The 14,310-nt window shown below is 44.7% G+C and overlaps 1 protein-coding gene across 2 annotated transcripts in view; it reads left to right on the top strand.

Annotated features, from left to right (window-relative positions):
• The first annotated feature begins 13,444 nt into the window (after nt 1-13,444).
• The window catches only part of PLCB1 (phospholipase C beta 1), a 397,627-nt gene continuing 396,761 nt past the window's right edge, over nt 13,445-14,310 (top strand). For both annotated transcript variants that reach the window (XM_030490899.1, XM_030490901.1), the window contains exon 1: nt 13,445-13,912. In XM_030490899.1, the coding sequence (XP_030346759.1) occupies nt 13,814-13,912 (99 nt within the window). In that variant the 5' untranslated portion in view covers nt 13,445-13,813. The remainder of the gene's footprint in view (nt 13,913-14,310) is intronic.

Genomic DNA, 14,310 nt, shown 5'->3' with positions numbered 1-14,310 from the left:
TCCCTAAGTGCCACATATGCATGTCTTTTGAATACCTTGGGTGATGGTGACTCAACTGCTTCCCTGGGCAGCCTGTTCCAATGCTTGACAACCCTTTTGGTGAAGAAACTTTTCTAATATCCAGTCTAAACCTCCCCTAGCACAACTTGAAGCCATTTCCTCTTGTCCTATTGCTTGTAACCTGGGAGAAGACCAACCCTCACCTTGTTACAACCTCCTTTTGGGTAGTTGTAGAGAATGATAAGGTTTCCCGAGTCTCATTTTCTCCAGACTGAACACCCTCAGTTCCCTCAGCCATTCCTCATCAGACTTGTGCTCCAGAACTTCACCAGCTTCCCACTTGTGACTTGCTGCCAAACTGGATTTAACTCCACTCACCACCACTCTTTGGGCTTGGCCATCCAGCCAGATGTTACTCTGGAAACAGTAGACCTGTCCAACCCATGAGCAGCCAGTTTCTCCAGCAGAATGCTGAGGGAAACAGTGTCAATGACTTCACTAAAATCTAGGTAGAAACATCCACAGCTTTTCCCTCATCCACTAAGCGGCTCACCTTGTCATAGAAGGAGATCAGGCAGGTCAAGCAGAACCTGACTTTATAAACCCATATTGGCTGGGCCTGGTTGCCTGGTTGTCCTGTACATGCTGCATGATGTCACACAAGATGAGCTGTTCTACAACCTTCCCCAGCGCTGAGGTCAGGCTGGCAGGCATGTAGTCCCCTGGATCCTCCTCCTGGCCCTTCTTGTAGATGGGCATCACATTTGCAAACCTGCAGTCAACTGGGACCTTCCTAGTAAGCCAGGACTGCTGAGACATGATGGAAAATGGCTGGGTGAGCACTTCTGCCAGCTCCCTCAGCGCCCTTGGGTGATTTCCTCTAGCCCCAGGGACTTGTTTGTGTCTGAGTGGTGTAGCAGATTGCTGACCAATTCCCCTTGGATTATGGCGGCTCCATTCTGCTCCCTGTCTTCCAGCTCAGAGGGCAAAGAAGACATAAAGTACCTCAGCCTTTTTCTCATCTTTTTTCACTACGTTTCCCACTGCATCCAGTAAAGGATGGAGATTCTCCTTTATTGCTGCTTTGTGGCAGTTCATACCACTCGAGAACATTGGTTTACTTCTAAGTGGCCAATTATTTTTAACGGAGGAAGAGGAAAATATTACTGGGAGAAGACTTGTGGTAAATGCTCATACTCTCACCTCTTGCTTTCCTCTCTGTATGAAATTTTGAAGGCTGTATGTGATTTTTATGTATGTCAGCAGGCTTTTACTATACACGCTTTTACTGTACAGCTTTATAGTCAGTTCTTTCAGTATCCCTTTGGGCTTTTGCTCAGCCATCGTCTCATAATCTTGCAGACTGTGGAAGCTGCTGCTCTGGAGTTGGTCCTTTTGAAGTTGCATCATTTCTGTACTATTCCCAGGCTTCTCAAAATAATACATTTGTCAGGAGTTTCAGTCATATGAAGCCACAAAACTTGGGGTACATCCTGAATAAACAGTTGGAAAACGAGTGCTGTTAATGGAAGCAAGCTCTGGTTCTCCATCTTTTCTTTCCTACTTCACAGTTCTCCTGTGTAAAACTTACCCACTGTAGGTGCCTGTCGACTGGCAAGTTATCTGCAGCAAATATGTATTAGCTTGTGCTTTTTGTTGTCAGTAAGGAAGCTTTTAGCTGGAAGACTGATTTGTGAAAAAGCATCAAAGCTAAACCTGGAGTAAAGCAAACATGTTAAAGTGCAACCTAAAAGTAATATATGCCAGAATTATACTACAAAGACTTTGATAACTTGAGAGTAAGTTTGATGTAAATAAAAGTGTCAGTCCTAGGAGCCTTATTTCTGACCTATGAAAGGAATTATTATTGCTATATTTTAGAAGTATACCGTAATGAGTGGGGATCATTCTCTTTTAATCTGATGTATTGTATTCCACCAGTTGTATTAATACAATCCTTCTTGAATATTCATATGTAACTCCTCATAAAATTCCCTTAAAATCAATACTAAAAAGCTAGAATTATTTGAGACGTGGCAATTACTGACTGCAAGGAAATTGTTCTCCGCTGAACACTTACAACAAGCAAATCACTGCCAAATTACTGCTGTTGGAAAGAGTGTTTAACAGTGAGTCTAAATCATAAAGCTATTATGGTGTTTTATATGAAATAGTTCACTAATGGGTCACAGACCACAGCAATTACATTTATTACAAGCAGATTCCTGAATTTAGACAAATACTAGTGTGTTTAATTGCATGAGGATTTGAAGATCACTATATTCCTTAATCAGTAGGGTATATACCAGTTTACTAGGAAGCCCAGGAATTGTCTTACTGGGTGACTACTCCTGTGCTTCAGAGCATGTTTGACTCTGTTGCCAAAATCAGGCACATCTTTAAGACCCAGCTCTGCAGGTTTTGGTGCAGCAGTGTCAGCTGGATGTATTTCAGGGCTGCTCCAGAGCTGTTTCAGCACAGTCAGCCAGGATGGTTTAGAGGACCCTTGGGGCAGCTTAAGCTTAGCTTGTAGAGGGTAAGGGCTTCAAAATGCAACCTCCCCTTAACCTGTGAGTATCTAAACAGTTTCTATGTACTGCGGTGGGTTGCACTGGTTGCCACAGAAGAACATAATGTTTTCTCTTGCTTACTGATGTGAGGATGGGCAGAAGGAGGTGTAGAGATGCTACGCAATTTCCTTTAGAGGTTCTGGCAGCACTTTGCTTGGTAGCCTCTTGTTCCATGTGGGCTATAACTGTGCCAGAATGGTTGGCTTTTAAATTACAGATGGAGAGGGAATGTGAGTATGTTTTGCAGACACCTCACTAATACTTATCTACCCCCAAAGCTGCTTACCTGAAATATGACTCATGTGTGATACAGGTAAAGGAAGCAGAGCTAATCAAGAATGAATAGTAATGCCATGGGAAATGATCATGAATTCAATGTAGTAATTTCTTAGTGTATCTGGGGAAACTCATTTGTATGCCATGGCACAGACAAAGCACCCCTGTTTGCCACCATGTCAAACCTAGTTAGCCCTAGAGAGTCTTCACAGATCAACTAATGCAGCGTAACAAATCCGCCAGAGAGCAAAACAGTCCCTTTGCATATAGCATGCCCATTTCTGAAAGTGTCGTTTCAGGAAGGCAGAGAAATGTCATGCCAAGGGGTGTTTATTGCAGGCAACTAAACACCCAGGATCCGGAAGTTAGAATGAAAATATCCCCAAAGACACAACTGCAGCAACTCTGTTAGACAATATCTTCAGTAGATACAGTTCACTTTGATAATGTCACTGTTTTTCACGCACAGCTGATCTTCAACCATTTAGTATTAAGGGACACACATAATATCCCTTTAAATATTTAATAGTATTTTCATATACTGAAATCTGTCAGTGATTTTATATATTATACATATAATAACCTTTCCTTTTTCATTTTCTACCTATAAAGATGTGTTGTACGTGTTTCCCTCCCTCAAATTTATGAGGCCACAGGTTTCTTTCTGAGTAGCTGTAGATATAAAATACCCAGCAGCAAAATGGCTTTTAACTCATTTTTATAGCACTGTAAGGCAGCACATTCCTAATAGCCTTTTCTCAGGCCATAGAAATGCTGCCATTAGAGGTGGGCTGTGGCTGTCTCCATCTCTTAGAAAGAAGGAGGCCTTCTACAGAGGTTACGACTCTTCATTAGAGTACACAACTTTATATATTAAAATGAAAATCTGACTCCTATCTGCTTCCTAAGCTTTGAGATTTAAAAAAGTTATGCAGAAAAGCCTCTTGAAGCTGAACTGTTGGAAGCAGCACAGGCCAAATTCAAATAGTTATTATATGTAGTATGTGCTACCCACAGAGGAATCTTTCCCTTTTGCCAAAATGTCAAGTGTCACCAAATACATTCCCCAGTTATCTTAACAGGCACCCTCTCACTCAAGCTTTAAATTGACTTCTGAAACAAGAAAACCTTTATTTGGGAATACAGCACAACCTTTGCAAATGTAACAGTTGTACGTTGATATGATTAAAACACTACCTCTGGGTGATGTCTTCTGTCTCTCAGCTTGAAGTATCAAAAGACAAGGCCAATTCATTTCTCCTGTCACCAAACCTCACTCCTATTTTGGGGCCAAACTCAGATTTTGGCAGCAGCATCCAGAATCCTGCAGAAGATGCATCTTCTGTCCCTCACAGATTTGCCATGTGCTTCAGCCAGACATGTCTTCTGATTGTCAGGCTAATATCTGACATACATGAACAGCTTGCAAGATGCTCATCAGGTAATACCCATGTCCATATTTTACATCAGTAATTTGACACAGAGAGAGGTTTTCACTGATGAAGAGTGGTAGAGAAAGGAAGGCAGCAAGGAGCTCTGACTCTGAAATGCTTGCTTCCCTCACTGCAAAGCTTACCTTTCTGCAAACTATAGAATGGTTAGGGTTGGAAGGGACCTTACAGATCATCTATAGAGTCATATGTTAGCATTTTGCATCTCCTATCAAAAATAATGCCCATCATTAATTTTCATGTAAAATTCTGGATATTAAATACGTGCAGCCTCCATGCTAAGGGTCTCTTGAGTTCCCACGTCCCATTTCTGTGTGTGAAAATCGCCTCTTATGAACTGATCCCAAGAAGAAATCAGTACTTACAGCTCAATGGAAATCAATGAAATGTCAAGAAAGATCAGTGCTATGTGTGAACAGGCACTTGAATTTGAAGCTCTCTTGAAGCAGGACTGACACTGCTCTGGCTTTGCAGTGAGGAGCTCACATTATTGAGTTTTTGGTGACTTTGTTTGAGATGCCAAGCTGAAGTCACATTCCTGTGTTCCTCCTCTGCTTTCTTTTATGCACTTTTACTGAGGCAGTCTGCAAGGCAGCTATGTTTTAATTCAAATACTTCCTCAAGATTAACTCCTATTATGTTAGTTTTGAGGTTGTATCAATGGTTAGAATTTTACTGACAAACTTGGTACCAAATAATATCAAATGCTAACCATCAATTGACATTTATATAACGTTAAGCACAAGATCCTTTCCCCCACCCTATACTGCTCTGTTAATTCTTGCTATTGCATCATATCTAAAACATCTGTGGGTTTTTATCAGTGCTGAGGCATGTAGGAGAGCAGAGAAAACAGTATTTGATTAGGTTTCTCGGAAATCTGAACTCAGTTTGCAGCTTGTCTAAGACTTCTTGTAAGATCCTGGTCTCTTAGGGGAGTGATAATACTCACTCAAAGAGAGCACACTTCCTCTCTTTGTCTCTGTTGCTGACTTAGTAACAAACAGCCCTTGTCCAAACAGCCAACAACGTGTATGTGCAAAATGAGGCTATACTCATGGTTGAATTCTTGGTGTATTACAGGATTCTAGAGAAGTTAATGTGTTCTTGACCCAGGAAAAACAAATAATGTCCATTGTTCAACGTGGGTTGTTAGTGATTCTGTTGAGTAAATAAAACATGTACTTTAATTGGCATTTACATTCAGATGAATTTTATAAGCAGTCTGCTTGTAGATAGCTGTGAAATACTGACAACACTGATGGTGAGAATTTTAATCCAAATCACTGCATGTGCCAGATATTGCTTGTGACTACTGCAAATCTCCCTGCCTTCAGAGAAGTCAATAGGTATTCTTACAGGCTGTGATGTTCACTTTTAGCTTTGTTTTGCTCACAGTTCTGTCTCTGCTGCCTGCTCTGGAACATGAGATTTCTTTATAATAATTGCTCTTCCTTATTCGAAATGGTATGTCATGACCCTTTATGTATCTACAAGGCTACTGGGAGAATGAATGTTGAATCCTAAATTAATCATCAGCTGCTTCATCAAAACTGTTGCATAATTTCATAGAAAATATAATTGCAAGATAATTTATGTTGCGTGCTTTCAAAGGGCCTGTTTGAACTCCAATCAAAGCTGATGGAATGATTTTAACCAAAATGTGGTCAGGCCTTTTCAGTTTGACCTATTAGTTCTGTTTTGCCTCTCTTTTCCTGGAACAAGAGGACTTTGGGTATCGTGGAGCTTGATATCTGATACAAAATGTGAAGAGAAAATGGGAGTAAGGTGACCAGCACTGTTTGGTGACCTTGTGCTGCTATGGAATAAACAGGCATTGGCTGTTTCTTCCTCTCCTCATGCTGGCTATGTTCTGCTCATTAATACTGACTTGTAGCCTGTGGTCTTCTTTAAGAAAGGCATTTTTCCTCCTCCGTTTAACCTCCTGCCTTTCTCTGACAACGTCTTTATGCTTCCTAACAATGTCTGCTGGTTGGGAGGTTGGTAAATGTTGTTTCTGATTGCTCAGCAGGCATCCTGTTAGAGCAGATTGCCTCCCAGACAGCTGAGTGCTTTACCTGTTAGTGCTTTTCCCTGCCACAGAGTGACAGTACCATCAACCAAACCATTCACTGAACCTGTGTTTCCAGCTTCATAGTTTTTACCTAAATCCTAGACTACTGCAGCAGTTATTGCAAGTTCCTGGCAAATGATGGTCTATTTTTTTCAAGGAAATGCACTAAATCTTGAAAGATCCATACTAAAATTAGGAATGATTAGGCAGCATAAGAGTTTGGATAGGCCATAATAGGTTTTAGCTTGAGCTTCATTGTCATGGAGAACATTATTGTTCTTAGGCTGACCTTGGAAGTTCTGCTTAGGCAGTTAGTAGATTGTACAAGACTAACAAGTCCTTTTTTCTCTTAAACATGTTGTTAGTGACTAGAGATTTTTTTAGATTAGCAATGTTAAAAACTGAATTAAATGTACTGTGTGCAGTTCTGATGTCCTCAACATAAGAAGGACATGGAGTTGTTGGAGCAAGTCCAGAGAAGGCCACGAGGACGATCAGGGGCTGGAGCACCTCCCGTATGGAGACAGGTTGAGAAAGTTGGGGATGTTCAGGCTGGAGAAGAGAAGCTGCGTGGAGACCTCAGAGCAGCTTCCAGTGTCTGAAGGGGGCTACAAGGATGCTGGAGAGGGACTCTTCATCAGGGACTGGAGTGATAGGACAAGGGGTGATGGGTTCAAACTAGAACAGGGGAAGTTCAGGTTAGATATAAGGAAGAAGTTCTTTACAGTGAGGGTGCTGAGGCACTGGAACAGGCTGCCCAGAGAAGTGGTAAATGCTCCATCCCTGACAGTGTTCAAGGCCAGGCTGGACAGAGCCTTGGGAGACATGGTCTAGTGTGAGGTGTCCCTGCCTGTGGCAGGGGGTTGGAACTGGATATCTCGAGGTCCTTTCTGACTCAAACCATTCTATGATTCTATGAAACGTAACTGGGAGTTGTTTGGATTTTTTCCCATCAAGAGTTACAGTTCATACTAAGAGAGATTGTGGCTCAAGATTTACTTCACAACACAATTGCTTCAAGTCTTAGTGCAGTTTAGAGCAACTGTTTTCAACTACGTAAATGGTGTTCTGTAGCTTTGTGACTAATGTTTTGTCAGTTGTGGAATTTCACCCTTTACAATTGCAAGTTCTGTAAAATAGCCAGAAGAGGAATGAGTCTGCGATGATTCAGGATAGTGTATTATAAGAATACCTCTGAAAATAGAGAAGAATGTTAGTGGATTATAGTCAGACGTAGAATTTAACATAAGCTGCTTTACTTCAAGATAACGTATACCATCAAAATCTTTTCGGCTTTCCCTGTGAGGAATATCAAAAGACAAAACAGCACTGGGGACATCTAAAAAATCTGACAGCATAAAACTGGGAATCTGTCAAATTGCCAATGCACCAAACTCAACACAAAATTTCTCCTTAATTTCTTATCATCTGAGAGAATTATAAACACCTTTCCATAAATATTGAATGGAAATTAAATATATATGTTGGTGTACAGACCCTTCATTTTTAAGCTACTAAAACCAAGCTCTTCTCTCTAGAAATCCAGGGCTTGTATGCTGAGCTTTAGGAACTAACTGGGCAACAGAGTCATCTAGAGAGACCTGAAAGATTAAGTAATTTATTTGAGTCTAAGGAAAGAAGATTGGGGCAGATCTGAGAACAGAGTTCACTTCTTCAGACTCAGAACCTGCCATCCAAACCATCCTGTCTTCAGCTTTAATATACTCTTTTGTAAAAGAACCCTCATCAAACCTGTAACCTAGGCCTAAATTCATTACCTTCCATGGGACATGACTCCACTGTGCTAATGGGAAATACCGCTGAGGGCTATTTTCCTCTTTCCTAGAAGCAGATACTGCTGTGTCATAGTGATGCACGTAACAGCTTCCTGGCAATTATGGAAGGGAATCCAGAGAAAGCCTATGCTGTGCCTCATTCCAGAAGATACCATGAAAGGAGGTTGTAGCTTCCAAATGCCCCATCCCTGGCAGTGTCCAAGGCCAGGCTGGACAGAGCCTTGGGTGACATGGTCTGGTGTGAGGTGTCCCGGCCCATGGCAGGGGGTTGGAACTGGATGATCTTAAGGTCCTTTCCAACCCAAATCATTCTATGATTACACTGGTATAAACAAAGGCACAGCTTTGAAGTCAGTGGACCTTTGGCAGTCTATACCAGCTGTGACTGAACGAATCTAGTAGGCTGTGAAGGCTTTCACAGTTAACTTCAGCATTGTTCAATGTGTTGTAAGTTTTATAGGCTGGTTGTAAAAATCTGCAAAAATGTATTAAGCTATAAACTGAACAGGGAAGCAAAAGCAGGTTATATTGCATGAAAAAGGATGAATTAACGCTTTCTAGGGAATGCTCTTTTTGTCCTGTGATTCTAACTGTGCAAGTATTGCATTAATTTAGTCTTCTCTGGTAATAGTTTTAGTAACATAGAGGTTAGTTAAACAGGGAGTGTTGGGCACCGTGAGGGCCAGTGGCTCCCTGGTGGCTATCGAGGAGTCCCATGGGATGGAGAGGCAGCAGGGAAGGACCTTGCCAGCCAGGGCCCATCCCTCCACCCTCAGTAGAAAAGCAGGGCAGGCTGAGTGGGCAGCCCCAGCCCAGGATATCAGGCCACCTCCATGGTGCTGGGACAGGATGTCAGCCTGTGAGTAGAGGTCTGGATCAAGCCCATCGAGGGGAAATGGGGTCAGACACAGCCCCAGGATGGTGGGGCAATGGGGATGTTATATCATCCTGGCTGAGGCCAGGCTGGGGTGTCAGGCTATGGGCTGGGCATGGGGCAGTGGGCCCATGGCCAGGCTGGAGTCTGGCATCCTGCAGCATCACTGGGGCAGGCACTGATAGCCCCAGGCTGAGATTAAATGGGATCCTGGGCCATGGGTGGGGGCACCCCCAGGGAGGAACTGATCAGGCAAGCTATGTAACCTGTTAGTGTCCTCAGGGCTGTGACAGGGTGAGGGGGAGGAAAGTTGCTGAGTAAAATATAAGTATTTCCACCCAGAACAGTTTCAGCTTCAGATTCTGCATATGAAATGCACCCGTGAAAAGCACACACAGAGAGCTGCTGCCACAATAATGAATTAATCTCACTATGACATGAAAGGAGTCATCGTGAAGGTCTCAGGTGCCAGTGGGTGAGGAATTCTGTTTGGCAGCATCTTCTGTCCAAGCCATCAGGGGTTCATTCTTCCTCATATAGGGTGCTGTATGGAGAAACATGGACTGTTTCCTGTGGCACAGAGATCGCCCATAGGTGCCAGCTGTGTGTCAGGACAGTCTATCCAGGGTAAAACGTGAGTGTAGCAGTGACTGGGTCATTTCATATACGCAAAGACACTACTTGTGCTGTAATTTCAAACACTGGGCATTCATCTTTATTCTCCCAGGATTTTACAGACATTTGTGATGCTGATATGAAGGGAGAAAAACGATTTTGCCAGGAAATGGACTTTCGCACAAGATCCCCCCTCCCCTTCCCATCCCTTCCCGTGCAGCAGCTGCTGTTGCCAGGCTGTCTTTGTTGCTATGGTGGTGTTTTGTGTGCCAGAATTTTATATTCACTCTTGAGGAGTCACCTGATTGAGTGGCTGTGCCACATAAGTTATCAGCCTCGCTCATAAAGGGTATATCTGACTGCTGTTGTTATGTACGTGTGACATCTAGTACATGCATCAAATTAAATACAAACACAACCCAGTGGCTGCTGGCTGTGAGTTTATGGAATTATTAATTTAACAGGTGACTTATTTTAGTAAATGAGTGATTTATAACAAATTATGGTCTCTTTTGAGCCTACTGCATTTTGCAGGTTTCATTTCTGAACAGCCACACAAGGCAGCTTCACTGTGCCTTGTCTGATTGGGAAGGTTTGAGTTCTGCTGTTCTCAGAAGGACTGAGCTTTCAGCAGAAAGATAGGGTCGTATGTTCTATGTTTCTTTTCTGGAGAGCAGTTTCATAGAGCTTAATGATCCTGCTCCCACTGATAATTAAAGTATAATTTGGCCCAATTTAAAATGCAGTTAGGATGATACGCTTCTCATGGAGCTGAGTTTATCTTTAATCCCAAATCCTGCCAATGCTGCCACTTACATTTAACTCTTAGTATGGTGCACCATTGCACTGAAGCATTTTCAAGGCTGATGCCACTGCTTCTTTTCAAAATGCAGACTTATACCAATAAACTCAGGATAGCAAATGACATTGAGATATAGTTCATCTATATTTCTCTGCAATCAGATTTCAAGGAGTAAATTGTATTTTAATGCATTTCTCACATCACCTCATGATACACTTTCAGTATAGCTCTTGCTGTGTCTTCATTTGACCTGACTTTGGTCAACACTATGTGTTATTTAAATCACTTATTGCTCCCTTCTCCTATTTGTCTACATACATTTCCATGTGTGTATCTAAAGCAGATTGTGTATTCAGTTTATTCCCCTGGGAATGAAATATTGGCACTTAGGCATGTTATATAAAGAATAATGCTTTACAGGTATATTGCATTCAAGTAACTTGTATTATTTACATAAGGCAATTATTTTACTGCCCAGGCTGAGATTTTTGAACCTGCAAAAATGAAAGCATCCAGAAATCAATTCCTGCAGCAATATAAGAGCAGTGTGTTTCACATCTAAAATGTACAGCTCTGCGTAACTACCTGAATTAGCTCACTGATGAGTTTAGTTCTAACAGCACATCTTCCCTTGAATTTCTTGGAACTAAAAGGGGCTAAGTCAAGAAGAAACAGAAGAGATGCATAATACTTCAGGTATTCAGTGTGGCTTACTGCACATTTGGAGGAAGGTGTCTGGTTCTTCTTTTGCCAGACACGGTCCAATCACCTAATGATAAGGCACTCATACTCCTTCTGCGTGTAGCGATCCTGCTGAGTGCAGCTGGTTCCCATGTCACTGACCTCATGCTATGTGGAAGAGAAAGCTTGAATTTAGCCATGCACTGAATGTAAGTGTTTGCAATTTGTACTATGTACCAAGAAATGTATTCATAGCTGGAGCAGATGCTAATTAAGCCATAGCAGTAACACATGAGCTAGCTTTCCACATTGAAACTGAAATTCCCACTGACTTCGCTGAGCCCAGGATTTCAGCACAGGCTGAATCAGAAGCACTTTCCAGAGCTGTTGTTTAAAAGGCACAGTCATAATGCCATTTCCTGTTGTGCTGCTCCTTCCTTTTGATGCAAAATCCATTAGAGATCTGCCACAGAAAAGGCATGTTTGTCTGCAGCCAAATACCATCAGATTAAGATACTTAAGTCTGAAAAGCCACAAAATTGCTACCAACAATATATTGTATAGACCAGTATTGGAGCCTATGCTGATCTATAGGATCACCTCTTCCATGTTCAGACTAACATGGAAGTGCCAGGAGTTTATGAGGTACCATCAGGAATTGCAGTTGATTTCCCTAACAAAGATTGTAAGGAAGGCTTGGCCAGGTGAAAATGTGTTAGGGCCTTGTTGGGAAAACTGCCCCAGAGGTGCCACCATCCATGGTCATTTTACATCTTCTAAACAGCCACTTCAGTAGCCTGTGGTGAATACTTGTGCTTAAGGGATTGAGGATAATTACTGTAGTGTCAAGTGCTCTTTGCTCTTATTTTCTGGGGCATTTTACTATTATTGTTAAATTCTTTTGAGTCCTATATGCTGGGATGCAAAGGCAGTTGTGAAAATGATGCTGAAAATCTCCCTTACCCCATTGTAGAGCAATCCTGTACTTAGGTCAATGCAGTCAAACCCAAACTTCGTTCTTGTGTAAGTCATGGAAATGAAAGCACAGCAGTGAGAAGCAGACTTTCTCTTGGCTGATGTGACACCCACATTTGCATGGAAGGTTGATAAGCGTAAAAAATAGATTAAACGAATTAACTGGCCTTGGAACGTACACGCTGCCTGCATGGACTGTCAGAAAGGAGCAGATTCAGCCCCCACTAAAGGCAATTAAGTTTCTTGCTGAAGGGGAAGAAGTTGGGATGGGCCCAGAGAAGAGCTTTAACAAGTCTGTAGTTAACAGTAAGAGCAAACCGGGAGTCCAATATGCCAGTTTTATAGCTTTTTAATTAAAAACCCCAAACTTCTCCCCACTCGGTTTGTCTCTATTACTTTTTGAAACATCATTCCTCTGAAACAAAATCAATTTGTCTTCAAAGACCTACTTTCTATCCCATTTGCTTTGCCTATAGAAGTGTGCCCGTCTGCCCCTTAGAAACCTCTAAGAGAAATCAGAAATCTCATTTGCTGTGTCATCTGATGCTTTATCTCTGCTATGACCACACAGGGGCTCTAGCAGAGAGAAGGTAATTTGTGGAGCACACTGTAACTTTGTTCTTCAAAAACTCTTCCTTAAAGCCCTTGGATTTAGGATTTTGCTGGATGAGAGGACATTTTGCCATCTTTATGCTTGTAGAATTAAGGTCATGTGTCTTTATTCTGAGGAAGTCTACCTTATGAGAGCAAAAAGCTTTGGTAAAGCAATTTCTATGTATTTAAAGCATGAAGCCTTGAAGGGATTTGTATGTGCCACTCAATGTAAAAAGCCTTTCCTCTTTTGGCATCCTGTCTATCACTCTGGAGGCATGTCATTACCCTTCTGCTCTGCTTTTGCTGTAACTATTTCCTGAAATTGCACTCGGCATCCCATGCGCTCACCCCTTCCGAGGCCTGCCGCTGGTGAGAGGTACCGCGGCACGGGACAAGCGCCATAGGCACCGTTGCTCCCTTCTTAGCCGTTAGTGCAGACCCACGCTTGCCTCTCCCTCGGTGCATTTCCAAGCGTCTCCTTGTTGTCCTCCTCGCTTCGGGGTTACTGATAGGGTGGCCCGTGACCGTACTTCGAGGAAGACAAACTGCTGGGCGCTGGTGGCCCGGGGGGGAAGCGAGACCCCCGGGTGTACCCGGCACCCCTCACCCCGAGTGGAGCCCGAGACCCCGCGGCGGGTGCCGCGCTTGCCGCTGCCGGCAGGTGGCGCCGCAGTGCCGCCGGCGCGGCGTGCTGACCTCGGCGCGGGGGAACCTCGGGGGCCGAGCCTGGCGGGCGGGGAGGGAGGAGGGGCGGGAGCGCAGCGGAGCGGGCAGCGCCGGGCGCTCCGTGCCCCTGCGTGCGTGAGTGTGTGTGTGTGAGAGAGAGAGAGAGGGAGCGGGCGGGCGTGTGCGTGCGTGGCGAGCCGGCCGTATATAGAGGATGTGCCGCTGCATGGCTCGCCCCGGCCGCTGCCGCGCCAGGTCTTTCCGCGGGCGCCACTGAAGCCTCTCGCCCGGGCAGCGCCTCGCTGCCCGTTCCAGGCGCGCCGAGCGCGGCTGCCGGCCTCGCTTCCCGGTGCTGTTTCCGGCGCCCCGGCGTCCCTCCTGAGGCGGCCGCCTCCCGCGGCTTCTCCGCTCCAGGGGAGAGCGCGTCAATGCGGTGCAAATGGCCGGGGCACAGCCAGGGGTGCATGCTCTCCAGCTCAAGCCCGTCTGCGTCTCCGACACCCTCAAGAAGGGCATCAAATTCGTCAAGTGGGACGATGTGAGTAGCTCCTCCTGCTTCCCCCTCGCCGTGCCCCACACGGGGCAGGGGCACGGCGGGGTTATGCAACGTGCAGGGCGCATCGATCGGGCAGGAGGGCTCCGGGGCCGCGGCCGGCCCGGCGCTACCCTGCGCGGCTGCGGAGCACGGCGGTGTCCAGCCCGCGGGGCGCCCGGTGCGGGGGGCAGGTGCGGATGGCGGGGAGTTGAGCGGCGCCGGAGTTGGCGGCCGGCCGGGGCCGGTGGCGGTCGGTGTCCCCGCGCGGGCTGGAGTCCGAGCTGTTGTTAAGCCGCCGGCCGTCCGCCGCTCAAACTTTCTCCGAAGGTTCTCTGGGCTCACTTCGCTTGGTCGGTGCGAGCTGTGTTGAGCCGGCTCTTTTCGCGAGTGTCTTACTCTCC

This window comes from Strigops habroptila, chromosome 6 (genome assembly GCF_004027225.2).
Source record: "Strigops habroptila isolate Jane chromosome 6, bStrHab1.2.pri, whole genome shotgun sequence".
NCBI lineage: Eukaryota > Metazoa > Chordata > Aves > Psittaciformes > Psittacidae > Strigops > Strigops habroptila.
Note: the sequence above shows the minus strand (reverse complement) of the source record. Positions and strands in the feature narration are given on the sequence as shown.